The sequence below is a fragment of the Phocoena phocoena genome, chromosome 20 (genome assembly GCF_963924675.1).
Source record: "Phocoena phocoena chromosome 20, mPhoPho1.1, whole genome shotgun sequence".
Lineage (NCBI taxonomy): Eukaryota > Metazoa > Chordata > Mammalia > Artiodactyla > Phocoenidae > Phocoena > Phocoena phocoena.
Genome location: NC_089238.1, coordinates 13694601 through 13721841, shown reverse-complemented (window position 1 = coordinate 13721841; position 27241 = coordinate 13694601). Strand labels below are relative to the sequence as shown.

The 27241-nt window shown below is 53.5% G+C and overlaps 1 protein-coding gene across 1 annotated transcript in view; it reads left to right on the top strand.

Moving 5' to 3' along the window:
• The window catches only part of SIPA1L3 (signal induced proliferation associated 1 like 3), a 94863-nt gene that overhangs the window by 63865 nt on the left and 3757 nt on the right, over window positions 1–27241 (top strand). The window contains exons 14-17 of the mRNA XM_065898587.1: window positions 6792–7013; window positions 18289–18454; window positions 19319–19562; window positions 24487–24630. Coding sequence (XP_065754659.1) covers window positions 6792–7013; window positions 18289–18454; window positions 19319–19562; window positions 24487–24630 — 776 coding nt within the window. The remainder of the gene's footprint in view (window positions 1–6791; window positions 7014–18288; window positions 18455–19318; window positions 19563–24486; window positions 24631–27241) is intronic.

The window sequence follows — 27241 nt, the reverse complement described above, 5'->3', positions numbered from 1 at the left end:
GCAGCCTCCGGGATACCCTTCTGGGCGCATAGCCCTGAAAGGTGATGTGAGGGCCTTGGCATCGACTGGGGCCAACCCCACCTCTGTTGGCTAGGAAGCCGGGGTCACACAACAGACCTACTCGGAGAGTCGCAGTCAGCTTGGGAAGAGGAACGCAGGCCATCTCCAGGAACTCAAGGGAAGGAGGGAACCTTGCAGAGATCTTGGGGCTGGGGCAGGGAGGAGTGCAAAGGCCCTGAGGTGGGAAGGTTTCTGGTGTGTTTGGGGAACAGCTTCCATGTGGCCAGAGCAGTGTGAGCAAGAGGCAGAGTGGGAGGATCTGAGGGCAGAGACGGGTCGGCACAGATGGTGTGGGGCCTTGTGGACCAGGGGAGAGTTCTGACTCACGCTGAGCAGAGGAGGGCGGTGGTTGCACTCAGGCGTTCACAGCCTCCCTCTGGCTGTGTTTGGGGGCGAGGGCAGGAGGAGGCCGCTGTGACGATACAGGTGCACAGTGGTTGGTGGAGGTGGCCAGTGGTGGTTGGATTCCGCATCGATTTTGTGCCAGTGAGTTTTTCTCCCTTGTCATCTCTGCTTCCACCTCCTGAAGACCTACTGTTTTTGCTCACAGGCCGCAGGGCAGGATGTTGCTGCATATGGCTCCTACACTGAGCCTGATAATTCCAGCCACGTGCAGGGACTGAGTCAACTCTCAAGCCCCTGCCAGACACCTGGGAGAGAGGGTGAGATCAGTCCAGCAGTTAAGGCCCCACAGGGGCCCACCTGGGGTTACCTGGGTGAGCAGTGTGATTTCCCAGGCTCTGGCCTCTGGCTGCCTGTGTCCAGGTCACAGCTCCACCACTCACCAACTGTGTGATCTCCACCAGGCTCCTTAGTTCCTCTGAGGTTCAGTTTCCTCATCTGTAAAATGGGGGTGAAGATGCGCTCTGTGGTCCGAGGCTGCGAAGATGAACCTACACCACGTGTTTAAAGTAGTTAGCACAGGGCCTGAGACATGGCTGGTCCAAATATATCAGCTGCTGCTTGGTTTTATTTTCATGTATTATGTATTTATCATGACTACCGTTGTCATTGGAAGTACAGGTTGGTGGTTAAACACAGTGTCTCTTGAGCCACACTGCCTGGCTTTGTATCCTGGCTCTATCCCTGGCCAGCTATGTTATTTGGGGCAAGTTATTTAATCTCTCTGGGCCTCGTGGCCAGAGAGATTTCCCCACGTGGAACTTGCGGGGGAGTGGCAGCTCCTGCCTCGTGGGGTTGCTGGGGCAGCTAGATGAAGTGATGCCTATGAGATGCTTAGAACAGGGCCTGGCCGTGTTCACAGGCTCAGCGCGGTCACCACCATCACTACCACCTGCTCCGTCACTGCTCTTCCTCCTAAAGGCAAGGGCACAGCTCCCTTTGTGCCTTTTGCCCACCCTGGGCCCACCCATCAGCGTCCACGGGGGTGAATAGACCAAAGCATCACACACGCCCAGGCAGCTGTGCGGTTTCTCCATCCAGCCTACAGTTTTTCAGCTTTTTTTTGTAAGCCACAGAACATTTTACTCCAACAAAATCTTAACTGCTCCCCTGAGATACAACACAGATAAACGCACAGCCTCTCTGGGTGAGGGTGGGGTCGGAGCAGGATGCCCCCCGCCCCCTCCAGTCCTGGCTGAGCCCAGAGCCCAGGCATTTAGCCCCTGGACGCACCCCTTTCCTGTATATCTGCAGCTCGGGGAGCACGCCCTGGTGCCCGGGCCAGTGCTGAGCACCGTGCACATAACGATCTTGTGAGGCAGGTGCTGTCATTGCCTCAATTCTCAGAGGAGGAAACCGAGGCTCACTGAGGGGAAGGGGCTCGAGCAAAGAGCACAGTGTGTCAGGGGAGCAGCATGGCCCATGTTCTCATCCACCACGAGGTGCTGCTTCGTTTTTCAAGCTGAGGCCCGGGGAGGGCACCTGGCCTCACCGGTGCTTCAGAAGGAAAGTGATTGGCAGGTGGGGTAAGAACTCCACCCTGTACTCGTGGTCCAAGGGATGTGTGAGAAGGGGCGCCCACCTCAGAGGGCCGGGTCAAGATGCACAGCATATTCAGAATAGTTTTTTGTTGCCCTACTGTGTGGGGGGCACCATCCGTTCCTGAGGTTGGTAGAGGTTGAAAACAGGGCAAGTCACGGGAATGCCTTTGCCTCCAAGCAACAAGAAATCCCAGCTCAATTGGAGGAAGTCTGCTATCTCTCGAAACGTGAAGGCACAAGGTAGGAAGGGCCCCACAACTGGGTAATTTATTGACTCGAGGACCCCTATAGACTGGCTCCCCTCACAGTCTCAAAGTGGCTGTCATTCAACCAGATAGTCACAGTGTCCAGTGGAAGAACAGGTGACATTTGCTGCAAGTGGTCTGTGTTAGTTTTCTAGTGAAGAAATCTTCCCCAGAAGTCCCCTAGCGCACAGTCCACACTCACACACCTGATGTCTCACTGGCCAGAAGTAGGTCGCAGACCTACCCCAGACCCATTGCAGACAAGTGGCATCAGCCATTCAGGATTTGTGCCCTGGGCTGGGCGCCAGCCAGGTCACCTTCTTTAAGGGTGAGTACAGTCAGCCTTCATTTACAGGGCAATGGGATTAGCATGACACCCAGTGCCTGCCACAGGCCTGAGGAGGGAGCGAACCCCTCCCAAAAGAGGCAGTGGCTGGAGCCAGCTGGCAGACACAGAGGCAAAGGGTGTTCATCTTATTCCCTTCCTCTTTTTTTCAATCATCTCTTGTTTTTTTCAGCTCGTAAAAGCTGAACATGCCTGATGACAAGGTAGAGAAATATGTACCGTAGAAAGTAAAAGTTAGGGTTAAAATCAATTAGGATATATTCGTAGAGTGGGCCCTCTGCAGCTATTGAAGGGAGAGGGGCTTGTGTGGACTGACACGGAGAAGTCTCCAGAGCACCGTGTTAAGGTTAAAGCCAGGTGCAGAACAAGCTCAGGATAGGCTGCCATTTATGTTACAAAGGAAGGTTGTGCTTGTGTGTACTAGGCTCTCTGTTGAAAAAGAAGAAAGGGGGAGGGGCAAGGTTGCCTCGAAGGAGACTGAGGTGTCAGATGGCACTTCCTTTCTACCCTGCACCTTTTATATGGTTTCATTTCCCCCATCATTACTATTTCCAGAGGTAATCAGTTAGTGTACACTCCCCCAGAGAGTTTTCTCCAAACCTATACCAGCCCAGATCTTTCACATATTTTTGGCCATTACCCAAAACAGAAAAAGCATTTTATACTACAATCCAGCATGGACATCCAGAATAAGGTTTCACAAAACCACTTATCCGTACCTCACAAGAGGTACACTGAAGTTTTTCATTCTAGTCTATTTCTTTCTTATTTTCCTCTTAGTAACAGTCAAGATCCACTAAGTTGATTTCATGACCCACAGTTGGGGAAAAAAGTGTACCTTTCCTTTTCATAAAAAGATCCCCCCAAAAAAAGCCCAGTAATCATATAGTATACATACATTCTTTTAAAAATAAATTTATTTATTTATTTTTGGCTGTGTTGGGTCTTTGTTGCTGCCTGCAGGCTTTCTCTAGTTGCGGCGAGCGGGGGGGGGGGGGGGGGGGGGCGGGGGGCTGTTCTTTGTTGCCATGCGCGGGCTTCTCTTGTTGCGGAGCACAGGCTCTAGGCGCGCAGGCTTCAGTAGTTGTGGCACTTGGGCTCAGTAGTGTGGCGCACAGGCTTAGTTGCTCCATGACATGTAGGGTCTTCCTGGACCGGGGCTCGAACCCGTGTCCCCTACATTGGCAGGCGGATTCTTAACCACTGTGCCACCTGGGAAGCCCCCTATATATACATTTTAAGAGAAGAAAAAGCATGCTTTACACAATGGCTTTTTTCCACTTACTGTAGCTCAGACATCTGTCCTCACCCATAAACAGAAATTGACCTCATTCTTCGCACTGGCTGCATAGATTTTGATCATATGTATGTGCTTGGAACAATCTGTTAATCCCCAGTTAAAAGACATTCAGTCCATGTCCACGTTTTCTTGATTACACACAGCACTGCAGTGACAATCCTTGGGCTTTTCTGTGGTGTGGATTTCTGGGAGGTCAGATCTGTTAGACTAAGGCTGTATCTCCTTCAGGTCTCAGCTCAGACACCATTGCCTCATTGGGGAAGCCCCTGACCACCCCAGACAAAGTCCAATCCCGATGTTACATGCTCCATGGCTCCCTGGACATCCCTCCACCAATGTGCAACCTTGGGCCTGTTAGTAGATGTTGCTGAATTATAGAAAGTATATATAAGTCAGTCAGAGCTTGCTTTTTTAAATCCAGTCTGACAACCTGCCTTAGAATTGGGGTGTTTCAGCATTCACGTTTAATGAAGTTACTGATAATGATTGGATTTATTTTTGCCGTTTTCCATATGTTTACTGTTTTTCTTGCTCCTCTTTTCTTCCTTTACTGCTGCCTTTTGTGTTAAATAAATGCATTTTAATGCACCATTTGGATTCCTCTTGATTTGGGGGACTATTTTTTTTTTAGTTGTTATAGTATGTGCCTTTTCAGTGTAATTCAGATGAATACTAACTTAATTCCAATAAAGTATGGAGACTTTTTTTCCAGTATAGCCCCATTCCATTTCCCCTCCTTTGTGCTATTTCTGTCATCTATATTATTACATCCATACGTGTTATTAACCCAACGGTATAGTGTTGCTGTTATTGCCTTATACAGTCTTATGTTTAAGGAAGTTAAAGAAGAAATAAGGAAACATAAATCTATAGAGCTTTTTATTCTAATCCACAAATTTACCATCTTGGATCCTTCATTTCTCCGAATGGATTCAGGTCACCATCTGCAGTCATTTCCTTTCGGCCCAAGGACTTATTTTATTATTTATTAGGCAGATGTGCTAGCAACGAATTCTCTGAGTCTCTGTTTATCTGGGGGCATCTTTACTTTGCCTTCCTTTGTGAAGGATACTTCTGCTGGACATAAAAGTCTTGGTTGACAGTTCTTTCTGTCAGCACTTTGAAAATATCATTCCGTTCCATTGTTTCAAATGACAGGTCGGCACTTAATTGTATTGTGCTCCTCTGTATGTGATGAATCCTTTTCTCTTGGTGCTTTCAGGGGTTTTGTCTTAATGTTTGACTTCCACCTGTTTTTCTGGATGATGTCTTTATATTGATCCTGGTGGGGATTTGTTGAGTTTCTTAGATGTGTAGATGAATGTTTTTTTGTCCTGTTTGAGGAGTTTTCAGCCATTATTTCTTCAAACCTTTCTTCTGCCCCTTTCTCTCTTCTCCTTCTGAAACTCTCAGTGAGCATGTTTCGATATGCTTGATGCAGCCCCAGAGGTTCCACTGCGGCAGAACCTGCCTGTTCACTGAGCTGGGCAGAGCCCCCAGGCCACAGTGTCAGATTCCCTCTGTTCTTACCTGAAGTTCAGTTTTTCAAGCATAAAGGATACTTGGATTCTTGCATGCCCTTGGTCAGTTTCCAGAGTGCTGAAATGATTGTTTTTGTCGATTTTGTGCTTTGGGGGAAAGAATTTGCCAATCTCCTCATTCTGCCATAGTCAGAATCCCACCCCTTCAATATTGCTAAATTGACCTTCAATAAGGATTTATTGACTTGCACTCCAAGGACGTTAATTTTCCCATTAAAGACCTCTTACTTGAAGTGGAATTGGAATTTTATTTAAAAGTTTTAAAAGCTGATTCGCCTCAGTGGGTTCAGCAGTTGGGCCCCCACGAGTCGGGTCCTAGTTAACAGCGTGAGGTTCACTGTAGCATTAACTTCACAGGAATCCAGCATTTGGGATATCGAGCTGTGGTTTTAGATTAGATCAGCTGGAGTGGTGTCCGTCGTGTAGCAGCGCGCAAAAAATATTTGAATGAAGAGGCGTAGCAAGGTATAAGTTAAAAAAACAAGAAACCCATAAGTTACAGAGCAAGTTATTAGCACAATCCCAGTTATATATAAAAACAATTCTCCCACCCCTCAAAAAAAAGCTCCTGTTTTCTGGTTATATGCACTTTGTTTTTGTGTTTATTTGGTTTTGGCTGCAACATGCAGCTCATGGGATCTTAGTTCCCCGACCAGGGATCTAACCCAGGACCCCCGGCGGTGAAAGTGCTGCGTCCTAAACCGTTGGACGACCGGGGAATTCCCAACACGTGTGTTTTCGTTTTTGCGGTACGCGGGCCTCTCACTGTCGTGGCCTCTCCCGTTGCGGAGCACAGGCTGCGGACGCGCAGGCTCAGCGGCCATGGCTCATGGGCCCAGCCGCTCCGCCGCATGTGGGATCTTCCTGGACTGGGGCACGAACCCGTGTCCTCTGCATCGTCAGGCGGACTCTCAACCACTGCGCCACCAGGGAAGCCCCACGTGTGTTTTTAATCATAAGAAAGGGTTAAGAAGGAAATAGAGCAAGCCGTAAACCACGGTCACATCCAGAGACAGGCAGGTGGGACCCCCCACCTTCAGCTGTGTAGGTTGTGCCTAGGAGACAGGGAATCTCTGGGGCGGGGTGGGAGCATCCACCCATGGGGGGTGACTTTTTAGATTCACATAGAGGTACCAACTGTGCTAGAAGGGCATCCCTGGGGTGGGATCGGGACTATGAAGGCAGCTTTACGTTTTCTCCACGTAGACATCTATGTATTGGAATTTTCCACAGCAGTAAAGTACTTGTATCTCTCCTGGGTGAATGAAGTTTTGTTTCCCAAGAGGAAATTTAAACAGATCGGTTTTTCAAAAAGTGGGATGGAATTGGCTTATTTCTCTCATTTTCACATTGCAGCGACATGAGCTCGAGGGCCGGCTACCCCACTCAGGTTCACAAGACGGCCAGTGCAGAGACCCCGCGGCCCTCACAGCTGGCCCAGCCCAGCGCCTTCCAGCTCTCCGCCTCCGTCCCCAAGTCCTTCTTCTCCAAGCAGCCCGTGCGCAACAAGCACCCAACAGGGTGGAAGAGAACAGACGAGCCCCCGCCACGGCCGCTCCCCTTCACTGACCCAAAGAAGTAAGTGCCTGGACGCCCGGTGAGACCCCAAGCTCGGGCGTCTCGGGGTGGGGAGGAGGGTGACACCTCGCTCCCTCATTCCTCAGGACACCGTGCCAGTCTACACACTGGGAATATAGCTGTGAACAGGCGGACAGGGATCCCTGTCAGCTCGGGGAGCTGACAATGCCTGTTGGGGAGGCGGACAGCAAATAGGGTAACTAAGGAAAGCATGCAGCAGGTCAGGTGGTGGCTAGCACTGTATGGCATGTAAATGAAGGCTGTTCCGGGCAGAGGGAATAGCAGCTGCACAGACCCTGAGGCAGGAGCACGCTTGGTCTGCTGGAGGAAGGCCAGTGTGGCTGGGATCATGTGAGCACGTGAGGTCAGAGAGGCGATGGACACAGACCGGGAGGGTCTTGTGGGCCCCACATAAGGGCCTGGGCGTCTGCTGTGAGTGAGGGGGAGCCGCGGGAGGATCTGGAACAGAGGAGGGGCGTGACCTAAATTGGGTGTCCACAGGGTCCCTGTGGCTGCGTGCGGAGCACGGCCTGCGTGGGGCAGGGAGACCAGCGAGGCGCTGCTGCGATGGTCCAGGCAGGAGACGAGGGGCCTGGAGCAGGATGGAGGCCAGGGAGGGTCAAGAGGGCGGTTTCGGGAAAGATTCTCTGACGTGGGAGCAGGCAGGCTTTGCTGGCAGATTGGCTGTGGTGTGAGAGAAAACGAGGTTGAACATGATCCCAGGTCTCGCAGCCTGAAGGATGGATGGACTCTCCTCGGGCTGAGACGGGGACTGAGTGGGGAGCAGGCTCAGGGGAGCTCAGAGCTGAGTCCTGGACAGGTTAAGTTTGCAACTAGAAGACGTGGAGGAGGCAGTCGGGTAAGGAGTCTGGAGCTCGGGGGAGAGGTCAGGCTGGAGAGAGAAATCTGGGCGTCATCAGCATAAAGGCACGAGGCTGGAGAGGAAGGGAGGTGTAGGACTCAGCCTGAGACCCCTCAGTGTTCATACGAGGAGGAGCCCGGGGTGACAACTGTGAGCCGTCAGCGGGACGAGCCCGGTTGAGCCTCACAGAGGGGACTGCAGGGTGCGGGAGAGAAGGCAGGGCAGCATAGGAGGCAGCTGGTTTGCGGCATTTTGCTGTGAAGCGAGAGAGAGAGCAGAGGAGTCATCAGTGAAGACAGGGTTTTTGTGTTTCCAAGTTAGAACGTGATGATACCGAACATTTATCGAGTACTCACTTGTGCCAGTCTTGGTTCCGAGCTCTCGTCCGGGAATTTGTTCACCGAATCCTCCTCAACAACAGCTCCGGGAGGTGGACCTGTTATTCGTCCAGTTTTACCCATGAGGCACCTGAGGCCCAGAGGCTCCGAGCTGGGAAGGGACGGAGCTTGGATCAGAGCCTAGGAAGCTCGGGCCAAGGCTCCTCTTCAGTTGGGTTGGGGGGGGTCTGCCCTCCCCCATCCTGTTCTCAGTGATGTCCTCTTTCATGACCTGGTTGGGGCCATTCAGATGTGTGCTGGCACAGAGCTCCTAAGGAGAGAGGTGTCAGGAGACAGAAACGGGATCCCTGGAGATGTGGGCAGGGAAGCAAGCTGAGAATCCAGTTCACGCACCTCACTAACAGCTGGGGGCACCCGGAAAACTAGATTTGGATCCTTCGCTCCCCTGATTAAAACCTCCAGTGGCTTGCCCCACTCCCAGGATTAATGGTGAAGGCTCACACTTACAGAGCACATATATCGTACCAGGCACTAGGGCACTGTGTGCTTTGCCTAAAATCCCACCTGGACCCTGCATGACCCGCCCCGTCACCCCTCTGCCCTCATCCCCTCCCACTCTCGCCTGCACTCACTCCACTCCAGCCACCTGGCCTCTTCCCACTCCTCAGACTTGCCAAGTACAGGCTGACCTCAGGGCCATTGCACTGGCTCTCTCTGGTCCCTGGAATACTCTTCCCCCACATCTTGTGGCCGTCTCGGGGAGGGGAGGGGTTTGGTCCAATGCCACCTCCTCAGACGGGCCTTCCCAGCCTTCTGTAGCCCCTGCCGTCATTCTATCACTGGCTTCTGTTCCACTGCTGATTTCTTCCACTGGAAAACAGGTGACTCTGTCTTGACTTGTAGCCACCTGGCACTGTGTGGGTGCTCCCTCAGTGAATGGAAGGTATGAGCCTTGTATCTCACTTCATTCTCACTGTAACCCCAAAAATACAGTAAGGCTCCCACTTTTCGGGGTGGCCGGAGGGTCAGGCCCTGTTGACCCCACTGTGCTCCTCCACGAGGGCAGCTCCCCTGGCCTTCCCTGGCGTGTATGCTGTTCCTCCTGCCCAGGTCCCCCCCAGCCCCACCTGGCTCACTCCTGCCCATCTGTAGTTTGCTAGGGCTGCCATAAAAAAGTACCGCAGGGCTTCCCTGGTGGCGCAGTGGTTGAGAGTCCGCCTGCCGATGCAGGGAACACAGGTTCGTGCCCCGGTCCAGGAGGATCCCACATGCCGTGGAGCGGCTGGGCCCGTGAGCCATGGCCGCTGAGCCTGTGCGTCCGGAGGCTGTGCTCCGCAACGGGAGAGGCCACAACAGTGAGAGGCCCGTGTACCGCAAAAAAAAAAAAAAAATAGTATCGCAGACCAAGTGGCTCAACAGCAGAAATGTATTTTCCCAGAGTTCTGGAGGCTGGAAGTCGGAGTCAGGGTGTCAGCAGGGTTGGTTCCCTCTGTGGGCTGTGAGGAAGGCTCTGTTCCACGCCTCTCTCCCAGCTTCTGGTTGACTTGCTGGCAATCTGGGGGATTTCTAGGCGTGTAGGTGCATCACCCCAATCCCTGCCTTCGTCTTCATGTGGCCTTCTCCCTGTGTGCGTGTCTCTGTGTTCACATCTCCTCTTTTTGTAAGGACACCAGTCTTTAGATTAGGGTCGATCCTAATTGCCTCATTTCGCCTTGATGACCTCTGTAAAGACCCTATTTCCAAATCAGGTCACCTTCTGAGACACTAGGGGTTAGGACTTCAACATCTCTTTTGCTTGGGGGACCCGTAACACCACCCCTCAGGTCTCAACACAGACACACTGTCCTCGGAGAAGCTCTCCCATCCCCCACACCAGGCTTATCCCTCCCCCTGACCCCACGCTTCTTCCCTTCCTCAGCCTCTGTCCCAGGGCACATCAGGCAGTCGTTTCCTAGAGACTTGCTCCCTCCCTGTCAGCCCACCAGACTGAGGGTTCTGGGAGAGCAGAGACACCCAAGCCCCATCCAGGGCCCAGCACATACACAGCAGGTACTCAGAAAACATACCTGGATACATGACAGCTGTAAACAAACAGCAGCCCCCCCTTTCCCAACATAAAATCCAAAGAAGGCTTTTTACATATGTATGTGTGTTGTATAAACATGTAAACTAAATATATAAAATACTGGGGGGACACAAAATAGTTTCATGGTTTCTTATGTTTATTAATTTAGTTACAGATACATTTTAAAAATCATATGCATAAAATAACATGTTAATTTAGAATTCATGCTTTTGTCCACACGCTCCCATTTCGGAAAGCTGTTTTATTCAAACTCTCCCTGAGCATTTTGGAGACAATATCTTTGTCATTTAAAGACACTTCTGAGTCACCTAACCTAGTTTTCCAGAAAACATTGTCTTTACTTCCAGCTAAATTATTTGAGGCTAAAAGGTTTTTTTTTTTTTTAATCTGTAATTCTGTTGCTGAAATTTTATCCCAAGGCAAAAGAACTCATTTGCATAACTTATTTACCTACATTTTCTGATACCTCCCCTGCCAAGTACTGTCATAAGCCCTGTACCTACTTTAACCCATTTAATCTTCACTACAGAACAATGAGGTATAGGTACTTTGTATCCCATTTTCCAGATAAGAAGAATCGAGGTACAGAACGGTTAAGTCACTTGCCCAAATTCACTCAGTTAGTTAAGGTCAACAACTGCAAATATTATGGTTGTTGGTTTTATAATCTGTCGCTACAGGTCACCACATATTATGAGATTATCCCCAAAGGAGTAATTACCAAATCTGCCTCCTTTCTCATTGATTCTGGTCAGGGACCTAATGCATCCCCAGAGGAATGGAAAATGGCTGCGGCCGACACGGGGGCGCTGCCTTTCAGCCAGGCTGCTGGCTAGGGCTGTACAACCTGGCCGCATTGATCCTCCCGGCCACTTCCAGAGGAAGAGGCCGAGGCACAGCCAGAAGTGCGTAGCCCAGGTCACCCAGCTGCAAGTGGCAGAACCAGGATTCATGCCCAGAAAGATATCTACCAGAGCATCTCATCTTAGGAGAGACTCAGGGAAGACTTGCTTGCATCCAAGGCAGTGACGTGCGTTTTCTGAAGACTGACTTCTTGGATTTGGGCACGTGGTCTGTTAAACGAAAGACAGAATGAGCTGGTGAAGGACAGAGGGGATACTGAGGGGATCGAGAGCACCTGCCACGGAAGGTCCCTCACCTCGGCCCCTCTGCTGCAGGCCCTGGTCAACTCTGGGGGACAGGCCAGCAGCTCTCCCTCGGGAGATGGCTGGACAGCCCCGTTTTGACCGCTTTGTCCCAAGACACTGAATTTACTGGACTGCCTTCTCCCAACCAGGAGAGGAGCAGAACAGCACGGGGGTCGGGGTGGGACTCGGCTGCTTACCCGCTCCTAAACCCCTCAGCTCCCCTCTCTTTAAACTCGCCGGACAGTCCTCCCTACCTCCCAGCTGTGAGGATTTCCTGAGTTAACCCACGTGAGGACCCAGCGCCGAGCTTGAGCTGCTCAGGGCTTAGCGGTGAGGGACGACTAGGCCGATGGGTTGCCAGGCTGGAGCCCGCAGAGCAGGAGGCAGAACCAGTGGCCCTGCGTCCTCAGCCGTCCTGGGCACCTCCTCCCCGCCAGGGTGGTCTCAGCCCAACCGAAAGGCTGGCGTGTTGCTGCCCTGCTGGCCCCCATCCCTGCTGGCAGGCCCAGTGAGGAGGGGGCAGGCCCTAGGGAACAGCCTGTTTGTTGCCTTAAGGTGGAGTGGCGGTTGGGAGGCCAACCCCCAGGTCACGCCTGAGGACCCAGGCCCTGAACGTCCTCGTTCTTAAGAAGGGCAGCCCTAGGGCTTCCCTGATGACGCAGTGGTTAAGAATCCGCCAGCCAGTGCAGGGGACACGGGTTTGATCTCTGGTCCAGGAAGATCCCACATGCCACGGAGCAGCTAAGCCCGTGTGCCGCAACTACTGAGCCTGCACTCTAGAGCCCGTGAGCCACAACTACTGAACCCGCATGCCACAACTCGTGAAGCCTGCGTGCCTAGGGCCCATGCTCTGCAACAAGAGAAGCCACCGCAATGAGAAGCCCGCGCACCACAGCGAAGAGTAGCCCCCGCTGGCCACAACTAGAGAAAGCCCGTGCGCAGCAACGAAGACCCAACGCAGCCAAAAATAAATTAATTAATTAATTTTAAAAACAAGGGCAGCCCTGCCTCATGTAGGGCCACTGAGGGGATGAGATGAAATGATGTGTGTGAAGGGCAGCCTGGGGCCTGAGAGAGGGTGAGCGCTCAGGAGGTGAGCTTTGCTGCTGCTGCAGTTACCACCCCTGCAGTCAAGAGCAGTCCCCCGAGTCAAGCCCACAATCCCACTCTGCTGTCACCGTTTCAGAACGTTGCTCTCAGAGCATCAGTGCTCCCACCGGTAGAGCGATGGAGGTGATGGAAGTGATGGCCGTGAGAAAGGAGAGTAGCCCCGTGGGACACACCAGCCCCAGAGCGAGGCCCCACATCCCCCAGAGCCGCCGTCACCATGTTCCACGCACACTGAGCACCGTGTTCACCGTGAGCACATCTCGGGCTGCTCAGCGCATCAGGCAGACGTGGGTTCTGCGTGTCCTCCACTCACTGCGCCTCGGTCCCCCAGCCTCAAAAGGGGAAGACGGGAGTGCCTACCTCCCAGAGGTGGCGTGAGGATGCAGTGAGGCATAGGGAAGTGCCCGGTCAGCCTCGGCTGGGCTGACAGGCACTGGCATCTAGTGGTTGACACCTGGCTTTTGGGCTCCCTCCTTCCTCGAGTTTAGGGGCCCTGGGGCCAGCTCAGTGCAGCCACGGAAGGAGCAGCATCCCCACCCCACGGCAGGGTGGTCCCCCACTCCCGCCGGCCTCTTCCAGCCATCCTTCCAGGAAAATCCACCTGCTGCCTGAGATGCAGACCTGGTGAGTGTCCTCACCAGCGAGGTTGGCAGAACCCCCAGCTCGGGCTGGCTGACAGTGGTGCTAATTAGCTTAATTAACCCGGCCCCGAGGGAGCCGCTCCAGTTGGAGGCCAGAGCTCCAAGTCAGCTGGGATCGGGCCCAGACAAGTCGGAGCCATTGGTCGCCTTCCACTCCTGGCCCTTCTGTCACGAGAGAAAGAAGTTGCTGTTGTCCGGGTCCTAACTGCAGAGCCTTCTTTGTAGGTTTTGTCTTCCTTTTTCTTTTCTAATGTGAGTGGTTTAATTCCGCAGTGTGGCAGATGCAAGTTCAGACGACGTGAGCAAATTAGAGGCTCTGTCCAATGCTGTCAGTCAGAACCTTGAGAGAGGGTACCTCCTCCTGGATGTTTTTTTGCATTTGTGTTTTAGAAGGTAAAACATGCACAGGATAAAAACCAAACTAGTGCAAAAGGGTTTGCAGTGAAAACCAGGCCTCTCTCCCTTCCCTGGCCCCCTGCCATCCAGCTCCCCTCCCCAGAAGCAACCATTGTTTCATTTATTCTGCATCCTTACAGAAATGTTCCGAACATGACTGAGCACACGTGATTGAGTGTGCTTCCTTTACGCCCCTTTTTATTTATCCATGTGGTCACCTCCTGTCTGTGCTCCAGCCTTTTTCACTTACTCTTAGCTCAGGGACAGTTCCGTATTAGTACATAGAAGTTGATCTCATTCTTTTTAGCAGTCAGAGAATAGTCCATTTTATCCTCAGAGGTCATTAGGTTTAAGCATTTACGGAGACCAGAGATCTTGAGAAGAAGGAAAAAGATCAGAGATGCACAAGCCCAGTTTGGTGTTTTGTGTTTTTTTTAACCTGGAATTAATGCCATTATAAATTATTGCTTAAAATTTTCTATTTAGAAAATACATTGGGGGACTTCCCCGGTGGTGCAGTGGTTAAGAATCCACCTGCCAACGCAGGGGACACGGGTTTGATCCCTGGTCTAGGAAGATCCCACATGCCGCAGAGCGACTAAGCCTGTGCCCCACAACTAGTGAGCCTGTGCTCTAGAGCCCGCAAGCCACAACTACTGAGCCAACACGCCACAACTACTGAAGCCCGCATGCCCTAGAGCCCACATGCTGCAACTACTGAAGCCTGCATGCTCTGGGGCCCACGCACCACAACAAAGAGTAGCCCCCACTCACCACAGCTAGAGAAAGCCTGCGTGCAGCAACGAAGACCCAACGTAGCCAAAAATAAATTAAAAAAAAAAAAAGAAAATACATTGGAAAATTCTTTCAGAAGAAAGCGAATAAGGGCAAAAATGATCAGTTTGACTCTCCAAACTGAATTTTATCATACTTTTTCTCTTTAGACATGTCCCAGCAGCCCACTAACGGTGTCAGCCATGTGGAACTTGCGGTGGATAGATAGGTACGGAGTTGAGGGTCAGGGGAGAAGGTTCTAGCAGGATTTCTTCCCGCGAGCCAGCCTTCCACTGTAGAACTAGGAGTCCTGGAGGTCCTGGGAGCTGGGAAGGCAATTTAGCAAATGAACCCAAACAGAGCAGGGAAGGAATAGTTATGTTCTTTTGGCTTGACTTTTTAAAGTATAGAGAGTAAAGTATCTCTATACTTTTTCCTGTTTTGTAAAAGTCATTTAAGCTTGTTGGAAAAAGAAAGGAGAGAGTAAGGAAGGTTAGAAGGAAGGAAGAAGATGGGTAGGGAGGTTGGCTGGTTGGTTGGAAGGAAGGTTGGTCCCATGTGATACACATTTAACAACTAATTTGGAGTGCCTGCAATGTGGCAGGCCTTGTTCCCAACACTGGACATAGAACACAGAAGGCTCTGAGTCAGGTGGGAGGAGTGGAACCACAAACACAAGCACACAGAACAAATCATCGTGAGGTGGATACAGTGAAGAAGTGGCACAGGACTGCGTGTTGGAACTCACCTGGGCTGGGAGGGAGCTCCAGAAGGTCAAGTGGCCAGGGGAGGTGAGAAGGTGACAGTTGAGCCAAGCTGGATGGATGAGAAGCTGCCATTCACGGGGAATGCTGGGGAGGGCGCTCTAGGCAGACAGAGCAGCCAGTGCAAAGGCCCTGAGGCAGGAACATGCCTGGCATGTTTAAGGAACCTTGGGAAGCCTGTGTGGGAGGAGATGAGGGCTGAGACCGGGCAGGACAGATTGTTTCGGACCTCGTGGGCTGTGGTGAGGAACATTTTTAGAAAGTGAATCCCCACATATCCACCTTTGGAGCTGAGACTTTGGTAAACTTCAGTATACCAAGCTAAGCTGTGTGTGAGTTTTGTTTTCTAAAAATGATTTCGCACCATAAATGCCACTTCTTTATTCCCATGTCATGTGGACCAACTCCACTTCTCTTCAGCAGCTAGATAGTATTATTCTGTGATGCCACTGTCCCTCCCTGTGGGGCCTCGCCCTTCCCCTGCTGGCCAATTCTGTTTGCTCCAGAGACAGGACCCCATGAAGTGTCCCCACACACCAGGCACACATGGGTCCCCTTAACACCTGGCACATTAAAGGCCACACTCCCAGATGTAGAACTCCCAGGGTAGAGAAAGTGCACGTTTTAAAGTTTTCAGCAGGTCATTTTACACCCCTCGCAGAGGGGAGCCTCGGGGACAGCGCCGGTTTATTGCGGTGGATGAGCTGGAGGCCCGGCCCGCTGCCTCACCAGGTTGATGGGCTCAGGCGCGCCCTGCACTGATTCACATACTCTCCTTGTGCAGAGGATTCTGGGAAATGGCAAAATCAAAAGGGAAGAGGGAGGGGTGAATCCCCTTCCAGCTCCCAAGGGAGCAACATGTACTCTGGGGTATATACGTCTCTTTCTCTCTTTGTATCTCTATTTCTCTCTTTTGGATAGAATGCTTTTCCTTTGCCCAAAGAGCATACTTCCCTAATAATGACAGAGCCAGAATTACCCTAGACCTGGAATTCTCATTTGAGAAGGAATACGACCTAACAAGAAAAAACTTACTACCTTTTCTTCCTTCCTTTGTTAAAATCCCAAGGCTGGCAGCTGAGAAAATGAGAAAAAACGTAGACTTCAATCCCCTCAAGAGCCCAAGATATCTTATTTCTTCCTGGGTTCAAAGATTCTTTCTCTTTCTTGAGTTACAAAATGATGACGTCTAGGTGCCAGCTCTAGTTTTTATATTATTATTGTTATAACACATGATTATAGCAAAATAAATTCAGACAGTTCAGAAGGGTGTCGGTATCAGATGAAAAGTAAAAATCTCATTTTTCCACCTCCTAATAAGACTCCTACTTCCCAGAGGTAATCGTTCATAATTTCTTCCAGAATTTTTTTTCAGCATATTATTAAACCAAATGTGATTATATTCCACATACTGTACAGCTCTCATATGCCATCTCTATGGTACAAACGTGCCCGCCAAGTGTGATCGTGACACCGTGGGCTCTGAGGCCTGGTGGCCTTGGCTGGCATCCTGGCTTCTCCATTCATAGGCTGTGTGACTTTGGACAGTTACTTTCTCTCTCTGTGCCTCAGTTTCCCACCTGTGAAATGGAGATGCTAGTAATAGTGGCTCCCAGGGAGGGCTGCTGTGCAGATTTCACAGGTTAGCTCACATGGAGCCCTCGGGCTGGTGGATCATGCCTGGTGCTGTGCTCCGCTTAGCTGTCGTTATCTCTTTCCTGGGGAGTGGCAACACCTCAGGGGAGGGATCTGATTTTCACTGGGGAAGTAAAACCTGATCCCAAAGGCTGGGCCGGAATCAGAAGGCAAGAGGAGATCTCAGGGGAGGTCCCAGGAGTGGAGGACACAGAGCCCCCAGGAGCCAGCCTTGGCCAGGAGAGGGCCAGGGAGCCGGGGATGACGGCCTGCGGAGCCAGCGGAGGGGATGGGAGCAGCAGGAGAGGACTGTGTGCAGCTTGGGGTGCCGGGCAGCCTCAGGTAGACACTTATAAGAGCAGCTCTCATTTCCCCATTGTCTGTTCTGTGAGGTGCTGGCCAAGCGCTTTGCAGCAAACCCCAAAATGCTGTGAGGTCAGCGTGTTTTCCAGATGAGCAAACCAAGGATCAGAGAGGTGGTGTGACTTGCCCAGGGTCCCACAGCAGGAACAGGTGCAGGTACCTCACGTCTAGATCCTCCCAGCCACCCCGTGATGTGTGAGCTGTCTTACCCCACGTGGTGGATGAGGAAACCAAAGTTAGGGAGATCTGGTGCCAGGCCCTGGAACACTCAGCCCAGGGGTCTGCTGCCTTTGGCCCTGCACTTGCCCAAAGGGACTGGTCCCTTTGGGGGATTCTCCCTCTGTGGGACCCCATCCCTCTTCTGTGGTTGGAACCCCTGGTCCAGGCCACCTCAGTCTCCCACCTGAATGACTGCCTCCCTTCTTCACTGCCTCCCTGCTTCCATGAGGGTCACTTTTCTGTCTGAGACCCTTCTAAAATACACATCAGGACCTAGCACTCACCACATCAGAGGCTCCCTAGATGCAACCCCAAGTCCCCTCTGTGGCTCATGAGTTCCAGCACATCTGCCCCAGCGCCTCCCAGGCCTCACCTCCTCCCCCTCAGCTACTCATCCCCACCGCTCCGCAAGCTCACCGAGCCTGTTCCCACCTCACAGCCCAACACTTGCTGTTCCCTCTGCCCTGTGTCCTCTTCTACATACCAGGTGGATTCCTGCCTTCCTCTCCAAGTTTCTGGTCCGATGTCATCCCCTCAGAAAAGCCAGCCTCCATCCCCAGCGATCCCTATCCATTTACCCAGCTTTATTTCTCTTCACAATACTTCTCTCTACCTCACATTATGGGGTCTCTGTCTTTGTTCATTTATTCATTGTCAGTCTCTCTGACTGGAGTCAGCTTCACGTTCACCGCTGTATCCCCCCCCTCCCCCCGCCGAGAACACGCATGGCACAGGGTAGGTTCCCAGGCAACATCTGTGGGATGGGCGAGTAGAGAGAATAAACCAAGCCTCTCCTGTGTCCCACTTTCACCAGATGTTGTGGAGAAGCTGCGGTCCCTCGCCCAGTGGCGGCCAGCCTTCCCGGGTCAGGACAACCTTGAGAAGCAGCTTGAGCCTCCCGAGACCCCTCTGACCTTGACCATGACCCTCTCATTACAGGCAGGTGGACAGCAACACCAAAAACGTCTTTGGGCAGCCGCGGTTGAGGGCCTCCCTCCGAGACCTCCGCTCTCCCCGGAAGAACTACAAGTCCACCATCGAGGACGACCTGAAGAAACTCATCATCATGGACAACCTGGCACCCGAGCAGGAGAGAGACGCCAGAGTACGTAGAGGCTGCCCCGCCCCTGCCCCCCTACACACACACACAATCAGACAGGCTGGTGGGGGGAGGAGGACTGCCTCTGCCTGCCCACCGCCTCTGCCCGCGGCACCTGCCGGCCTGTTTGGGTGTGTGGCTCCGCAGCCAGGAGTCAGGACGTCGAGCTGGTCAGGGGCAGGATCACAGCGTGAGCCAGCCTGGCAGGCTTGCAGGGGATTTATCTCCACCGTAGCTCACGCGACTGGACCGGGATGCTCTTACTGGCTCTCACGTCCTTCTCGTGGAGCCCAGGGTGGAAGCAACCCCCACCCCCCCCCACCCCCGGACCACAGGACCAGGAGTGCAGGAGTGGGGCCCAGGGGGCATTTAGGCTCTTGTGACCCAGGGGTGGGGGGGCCAAAACAGCAGGCGTCCTCAGTCCCTTCACACACGCCCTGCTTCTTTTCCCTCTTGTCCCTGCCTCCCTCTTGTTGGCTGCGAGCTCTCTTGTGGGGACCTGGGTGGCAGCAGTCTCTCCAGGGTTCCCTCCCACCAGCCTGAGCTCTGGGGGAAGCCAGCACTCTGTCCCGCGTGGTCCCCACCAATGACTGGCTCTCAAGCTCCAGCTCGGGTCACCCTGCCTTCCCTGACCTCACCTGGAGCTGGAGGGTGGGTCGGCCCTCCAGAATAAGGTGGGCTGCAGAGGGGGTAGGAGGGATCCCCAGGATAAAATTGGAGTACGTTGACCAAAAAGGGAGCAGAAATGGTTGGTGGTTGGGTAAAGACCGCAGACGTCCAGGACGGGAAGAAGCCCCTGAGGACGGCGACCCTGGCTGGGCCTGGCCGTGACCACGCCTGGCGTCCCGCCTCCCATCCCTGTCTTGGCAGCAGTCGCCACAGAAGAGCCTGCAGCGGACGCTGTCGGACGAGAGCCTGTGCAGCGGGCGTCGGGAGCCCAGCTTTGCCAACCCTGCCGGCCTGGAGCCGGGCCTGCCCAGCGACGTGCTCTTCACCAGCACCTGCGCCTTCCCCTCCAGCACGCTGCCCGCCCGCCGCCAGCACCAGCACGCCCACCCGCCCGGCGGCCCCAGCACCATCCCTGCCACCGGCAACGGCTTCCCGGAGAAGAAATGTGAGCCCGGGCACCCAGGAGCTGGTTGAGGGTGAGGGGGTGGGAAGCAGGGGGCACGAGCACACAGGTCACCTAGAGATCAAAGGTTAGAGATCAAAGGCTGGGGGTCGTCAGTGTCACAGCTGACGGAGGGAACCGAAGTGCACGGGAGCTTCGGGGGGCCCTGATGACTGAGCACCGGCTGTCACCCACAGAACAAGGGGTTGTTGGCCAAGCATCAGGGGTCTCCTGGGGGTCACCTAGGAATGGGGGCACCCAAGGACTGGGGTCATCTGAGACCAGAGAGAGGGTGTTAGTCTCTCTAGGTGTCTCCAGACTGGAGAGCTCATCACTAGGGTCCTGACCCCGCTTCCCCAGCCCCGTGTTCCAGCACCAAGCAGATCGCCTCGTGAATATTTATTTACGTAAGTGACGTCCCCCAGGCCTGCCAGCTCTGGAAGGGAAGGGGGTACAGGGGTGTGACCAGCATCAGCAAATAATTACTGAAGGGGGCGCTGTGCACACGGCCTCCATCAAAAAGCTGTGCGCTGGCTGGGGTTGGCCGTACCTTCAGCCCACCCTGTAATCCCTTATCCACAGCCCCAAAGGCTCTGAAACTGAAAGGCCAAGCAGAAGTTTGGGCCAAGCTCACTGGGCAGCAGTGCTCGACCTGAGTGGATGTGAGGCTGTTTATGGTCCTCCTTCACCCCACTTGGTGTGAACGATCAGTTGCTTCGTTGAGGAGCGCTAGTGTGTTGAATAGGGGTACTGCCGCCCTTTCTGGGTGTGTATGTATGTATAGCGCATCATACTTTATCAAATCCCAACGAATCTTGACTTCAGAGATGTGTCCACCCCAAGGGTTTCAGCTGAGGACCTGTGGCCCTGTAGCATCTAGATGGAACCCTTTTGTACATTGCAGGGGATGGGTTGGAGGAGGCTCTGGGACTTTTTTGAGGGGCTCTATCTCCCCCCTTAAAATTCTTCCATGGCTCCCCATTAACCTAGTATCTGGGTCCATGCTCCTTGCCTGGTGTTTTGCCCCATGGGGGGAGCCCCACCTCAGTCCCTCCACTTCACAGCACCCTCCCTTAGATCCTTCTGTCCCCCACTCTCTCGCCTCAGGGCATTCCACGTGGCTGGTCCCTCTGTTGGCCACGCTCTTCCCCTAACCCTGTTCTCGATAACTAACTCCTGCTTCTCCTTCAGGGCTTTGCTCAGTTATTGCTCTGGAGGCCTCCCTTAAGCTCCAGCCTGCGTCATCCCTCCCGTCTTAAACTCCAGAGCACCCAGCCTGCCCCTCCGTTGCCTTCGTTCCACGGATGTTTCTTGAGCACCTGCTCTGGGCCGGGCTCTGCTCTAGGCACGAGGCACACAGCGGGAGCGCGTCAGAGCAGCCCTGCCCTTGTGGGGCTGAGCTTCTTGGCAGTTCCTCTTGCAGCTTCACTCTGTGTCTCCTTCATTTGCATCTTGCCTATACTGCCCTGTCCGTGCTGCAGGCAGGGCCCAGCACATAGTAGGCATTTGACACACCATGAGGAGAAGGCAAGAGGGGCCAGGGCAGGGATGATGTGCACAAAGATCACAGACCCACACAGGGCAGACAGAATGCCCCTGAGTAGCTCTGCTGCATCCTTTCAGTCTCACCTAAGATGCCACTGCCAGGACGTTCCTGGCAGTCCAGTGGTTAAGACTTCGCCTTCTAGTGCAAGGGGTGCGGGTTCGATCCCTGGTCGGGGAGCTAAGATCCCACATGCCTTTGGGCCAAAAAAATAAAATAAAATAAAACAGAGGCAATACTGTGACAAATTCAACAAAGACTTTAAAAATGGTCTGCATCAGAGACTTCCCTGGTAGCGCAGTGATTAAGAATCCACCTGCCAGGGCTTCCCTGGTGGCGCAGTGGTTGAGAGTCCGCCTGCCGATGCAGGGGACACGGGTTCGTGCCCCGGTCTGGGAGGATCCCACATGCCGCGGAGCGGCTGGGCCCGTGAGCCATGGCCACTGAGCCTGCGCGTCCGGAGCCTGTCCTCCGCAACGGGAGAGGCCACAACAGTGAGAGGCCCGCGTAACGCATAAAAAAAAAAAAAAAAAAAAAAAAAAAAGAATCCACCTGCCAGTGCAGGGGACACGGGTTCAACCCCTGGTCCAGGAAGATCCCACATGTCACGGAGCAACTAAGCCTGTGCATCACAACTACTGAGTCTGCACTCTAGAGCCCGTGAGCCACAACTACTGAGCCTGCGTGCCATAACTCCTGAAGCCCGTGTGCCTAGAGCCTGTGCTCCACAACGAGAAGCCACCGCAGTGAGAAGCCCGTGCACAACGAACAGTAGCCCCCGCTCGCCGCAACTAGAGAACGCCCACATGCAGCAACAAAGACCCAACACAGCCAAAAATAAATTAATTAATTAATTTTTTAAAAAATGGCCCACATCAAAAAAAAAAAAAAATAGATGCTGCTGCCTCCAGGAAATCCTCCTTCCCCAGCCAGGCTGCCAGGCTGAGTCAGACGCCTCCTCTGGGCCCCCACAGCCCCCTGGCTTGCTCCCATCCCATCCTGCTCACTCTGCCTTATGTTTTCCCATCACAGCCCCACTCACTCCGGGCTGTCACTGTGTGGGAATGAGTCTGTCTCCCCTGTTGGACTCGGGGCTCCCTAAGAGCCGGGTCCAGGTTGTCTGGGTCCCTACGGGGACCACAGCCCAGGGCCCTCTGTCTCATGAAGCACACACATATACCTCTCTTTGCCCGTCTGACTCCCCTGTCCCCCTGAACCACAGAGAGTCCCATCTGGCCTCAGTGTGGCCGGGGGCCCTGGGCCTGTCCACCTCTCCGTGCCTGCTCGAGAGCCCTTCCCAAGCCACGTCGGGGCTGAAGAGATGCCATCAGCCAAGGCCTGGGCTTCACGGATGAAGGGCTCTCCATGCCAAGGAGCCTCTCACAGCAGCGCCCGCTGATAGCTTGCTTGGCTGTGGCAGCTGCTCCCGCAACCCTCACCCGCTCGGTAGTGAGATGCTAGGAGGCTGGAGATGGAGAGCATGGAGGTCAAGGGCTCGGCATCCTTCCTGCCCTCATTCATTCCCCTGAGCTTTCATTCACTGGGCAACACTTACTAGCACCGCACGTCCTGAGAGCTGGATGGCCCAAGTTTGTAGCCCAGGTCCTGAAGTTACAGTGGTAACCTCTCTGTGCCTGTAAAAACGGGGGCAAAAACAGTGCCCACTTCACTGGGTTAATCTGAGAATCCAACAAGTTCTTCATGGAAAACACTAAGCTCAATGCCTGATATGCAGTAATCGCTGAAAGAAAAAACAGTAGCTGTTCACGTATTTTTCTGTTAGTGTGCCGTCACCAGGAGCGAGTGTTCTAATCTGTCATCAGTCAGGTTTGTGCCTCTGGACTGGAGAGCAGCGTTAAAATAGGATATTAACAGGGCCCCTCTGAACACCAGAGCCGTGTGGGGTTGGGCTTAGAGCAGGGTCAGTGTCAGACCCCCACGCGTCACACCCAAGTGCCACCACTGGCGAGCGTGAGTCTGCATGCAAGGGAGCTTCCCGCTCGGAGCGTAGGCTGCCCCCTCTGCCTCACAGGGTCATAGCAGCACTTCCCTCCCGGCTAATTGGAGGTGGGACTGTGAGATGATCCCTGTAACACCCAGCATGGTGCCCGCAGAGAGGACACGCTCCTCGGGGACATGGCTCTTCCTGCCTGAATCACCTCCTGACCTCTGTGCTTCGCTGTCCTCCTCTCTCCCCTTCCCTTTAGGGGCTGTGAGGCCTCGGTGAGCTGAGGCCGGGGGCCTAAGCCCGGCGCGGGGGACTCGCTCTGTCTCTGCAGCAAATGCAGCTGTTGCTGCGGTGCTTGTGCCATCTGTCACTTCCAGCACCCTGAGACTCTTTCTCTGCCCAACGTGGCATACCTGAACCGACCAGGTCTCCCCACGGTGACCCTGCCACGTCTAAACATCATCCATACGCTGAAGCGCCCCACATTGTATCTGCAGCCTGGCACTCGCTCCTCCACTCCAAAACTCACGCGGCCAGCGCCCCACGGGTGTCTGAGGCATCTCATACGCCCCCAGAAACTAACTTTCGATCCCACCCCCAGCCTTCCCCGTCTCGGTGCCAGCTGCAAGATCTTGAAGTCATCCTGGACACTTCTCTGCCTCACGCCCACATCTACTCTCGGGAAATACTATTGACTCCACCTATAAAATAGACCCAGGATCCGTCCACTTGTCCCTGCAGCCCCACCTGGTCCTGTCCGCCCTCATCTCACTCCCTGGACCATCGCAGGGGCCTCCCCTCTGCCTCCCTGCTCCCCGCTCCCCCCGCCTACCGTCTGTCCCCCACACGAAGCCAGAGGGACCCTCTGGACACCTGTGACAGGTCACACCCCTCCCTGCTCAGGGCCCACCTGTGGCTCCATGTCACCCAGGCGAAGAGAGAAAGTTCTCATCATGGCCCACAGGGCCTCACACAGTCCAGCACTGTCACCTGTGACTTCACCTCCCACTGCTCTCTGCGTCTCCTTCTGTCCCAGCCACGCGGGCCCCCTCAATGTTTCTGAAACCTCGAGGCATGTTCCTGCCTCAGGGCTTTTTCAGCTGCCCAGAATGCTCTCCCCCCAGGTGCCCCCGCCCCGCCCCCCTCCCTTCCTTCAGAGCTTTGTGCAAAGGCCATCTTCTCAGCGAGGCCTCCCCCAGCACCCTAAAATCGTACCTACGTAAACATCCAACGCTCCTACCCCCTTACCCTGCTGGGTGTTTTCCCTGGCATTTATCATCTAATAAATATAATGTACTGGTTTAATTATACATTAACAGGTATAACAGTTACATAATGTTACATAATTGTATATGAAGTGTAACATAATGTGTTCATTTCTTTGTTTCTCACGCGTTGTCACTCACCCATCTCCCCTCTCCGCTGTCCCCACCCAGCCACCATCTCAGCCTCCGAGCTCTCACTGGCCGATGGGCGGGACCGGCCCCTGCGGCGCCTGGACCCAGGGATGATGCCGCTGCCCGACACGGCTGCTGGCCTTGAGTGGTCCAGCCTCGTGAACGCAGCCAAGGCGTACGAAGGTAGGCACCTTCCACCCAGGCCCGCCAGATCCCTACTCCCTTCTCTCTGCTGGAAGGATCCACGGAGGGTCTTGGGGCTTTGAAGGGGGACACACTCGGGTTCCAGAATGAGGGGGAGCAGGGTTCACATCCTGCCCTGTCCCTTGGTCACTGTGCAGTCCTGGGCAAATGTCTTCATCTGTCTGATTCCCCCAGTTACCTTGTCTACAAAACTGGGATGAGACTGCACCCACTGCCTGGAGCCGCGGGGAGGAGTCTGTGTGTGAAACGTGTCGGGCGCAGAACACGCTCTCAGCAGACAGTACTTTCTGTTATTATTACAGGGTGCAGAATTGTCATAATCCAAATTGTACTTAGACATACTTTGGCTGCAAATGGCAGAAAATCCAAATTAACAATGACTTAAACAAACAAGATTCTATGCAGCAAAGATTCCTGGGGTGGGCAGTCTGGGACTGGTATGGCACTTCCACAAACGCATTACAGCTCAAGCCCCTTCTGCGCCTGCTCCGCCATTCCTGGGGTGCCTCACCCTCACAGTCAGGCCACTAGAGCTCTGGCCATGATGTCCAACTCTGACCAGCAGGGGAGACATCCCCTCCCTTTGAGGACGTTTCCCAAAGCCTGATACTCCTCCTACACTTGCTTCCCATTGGTCAGAGTGTCACGGCCACACCTTGTTCCAGGGCCAGGGCAAGCTGGGGTGTGAGGCCACGTGCAAGGCTGAAATTGGTGATGTGTTGTTACCGAGAAGGGGAAGGAAAAACCATGAGGGACAGCTGGTAGTCTCTGCCACTTCTCTCCCGTGCGACTTTGGGCAAGCGGCTTTACCTTTCTAAGCCTCAGTTCCCTCATCTGTGAAACCCTGACAGACAAGAACATATTCTTCTGGCTCATTTTTCATCTTTTAGGCCACAGCTTTGCTGTGCCTCCTCCAGGAAGCCTTCCCTGATATCCCTTAGTCTGGATCAGGCACCTCCTCTGGGCTCCTATAGCCCTGACCCGTCTGCCTGTGCCCTTGCTTTCTAATGATGGCAAGACCCGGGGCTGTCTCAGTCACCACTGGGTGCCCAGCATGGGTCTGGCACAGAGCAGGATCTGTTAAACCAGACCTATACGATATGCATCCTTCTTATTTCCACGTGTGAGCCAGCCCGCATCTGACAGGTGGCCCTGGAGGAAGCTCCTCCCTCTTTGCTTCCATTCATTGCTTCCATCCTGTCCTGCAGCCTCTCCCCAAGCCACGGGATGAAGGCAGTCAGGCCTCTGGGGTGGGGAGGGCGTGGTAGGAGGGAGAGCAACGGAGAATACAGGGCCCGGCCTCAGGGATACCCCAGCTTCACACTCCAGAACCACTGGGGAGTGGCTGCCAGGCAGTGGCCCAGTGCTGCTGTCCAGAGGCCTGATGAGCTCGGGGGTGGGGGGCACTTCCTGAAGGAGGTAACTCTGCAGCCACAGTGACATTACGGAGCATCTCCTCAGCCGGCACGTTAGCACTTTACAAACATCATCTCTTCTGCGCTTCAGTCTGAGGGATGTATTAGGATCCCATTTACAGGTGAGGCGACTGAAGCTCGGCTGCCACCGTCACCGGGCCAGATTGTACACTTTTCAGCGTGCGCAGTTGGTTGTATGTTGGTTAAACCACAATAAGCTGTTTTGAAAACGTAAAGGAGAAGAGTGATCAGGGGGATAAAAAAACCAAAGAGAGTGCAGGGGGGGAGGGAACCAGAGTATGTTGAAAAGTGTTGAAACTGGCGATGGGTTCATGAGGACCCGTGATGCTCTTTTCTCTGCTTTGGGGCCTGTTTGAAACTGTTTATAGAAAAGTATTTTCGAAGAGAAGAAATATTGTATCCAAGACAGAAAACCACAGCTATAAAGGATGTTATTTAGAGAATTGGAGAAATTTCAAGATGACTATCTATTAGACAGTAATACCATATAAATGTTAAATTTCCTGAGTACAATGTCGTTTCATGATTACATAGGAGCATGTCTTTACATTTTGGAGATGGGTGGTGAAGTACACAGAGATGAAGTACCAGGATGTCGGCAGTTTACTCTCAAATGGTTAGGGAATAAAATACACACACACACACACACACGCAGAAAGTAAGTGTGGCAAAGTAAGTGTGGCAAACCGTTAACAGTGGGTGGGTCTTGGGGAAGGGTATTTGGGTTTTCACTGTGCTGTTCTTTGAGCACAGAGATATAAAGAGCACAGAGATGTAAAGGAGCCCGCCTTTGCCAGGAAGCGGTGCCCTCTCTCCACGGGGCAACACGTGGCCCCGCCTCTGGTTGTCCACTCCCTGCACATGCCATCGTCTGGCTGTCCTAGGGCTCACTCAGCCATGCATCAGGACTGTCACCAGTTCTTGCCATTATAGAAGGATCACCTAATGGTCCCATCGGAAAATGCAGGTGCTCGGGCCCCTCCCCCAGAGCCAGTCACGTGTCTGGGGTGGGACCCGGGAATCTTTGCTTTAACAGGCAGCCCCCTGAGATTTTTTCCTCTCTTCCATATACCTGATACTCTCTGTTTCGCTTTCCTTTTTGCTTTTGAAGCTTTACATTCTCAGAACTAGGATGATGAATCCCCACATCCTCA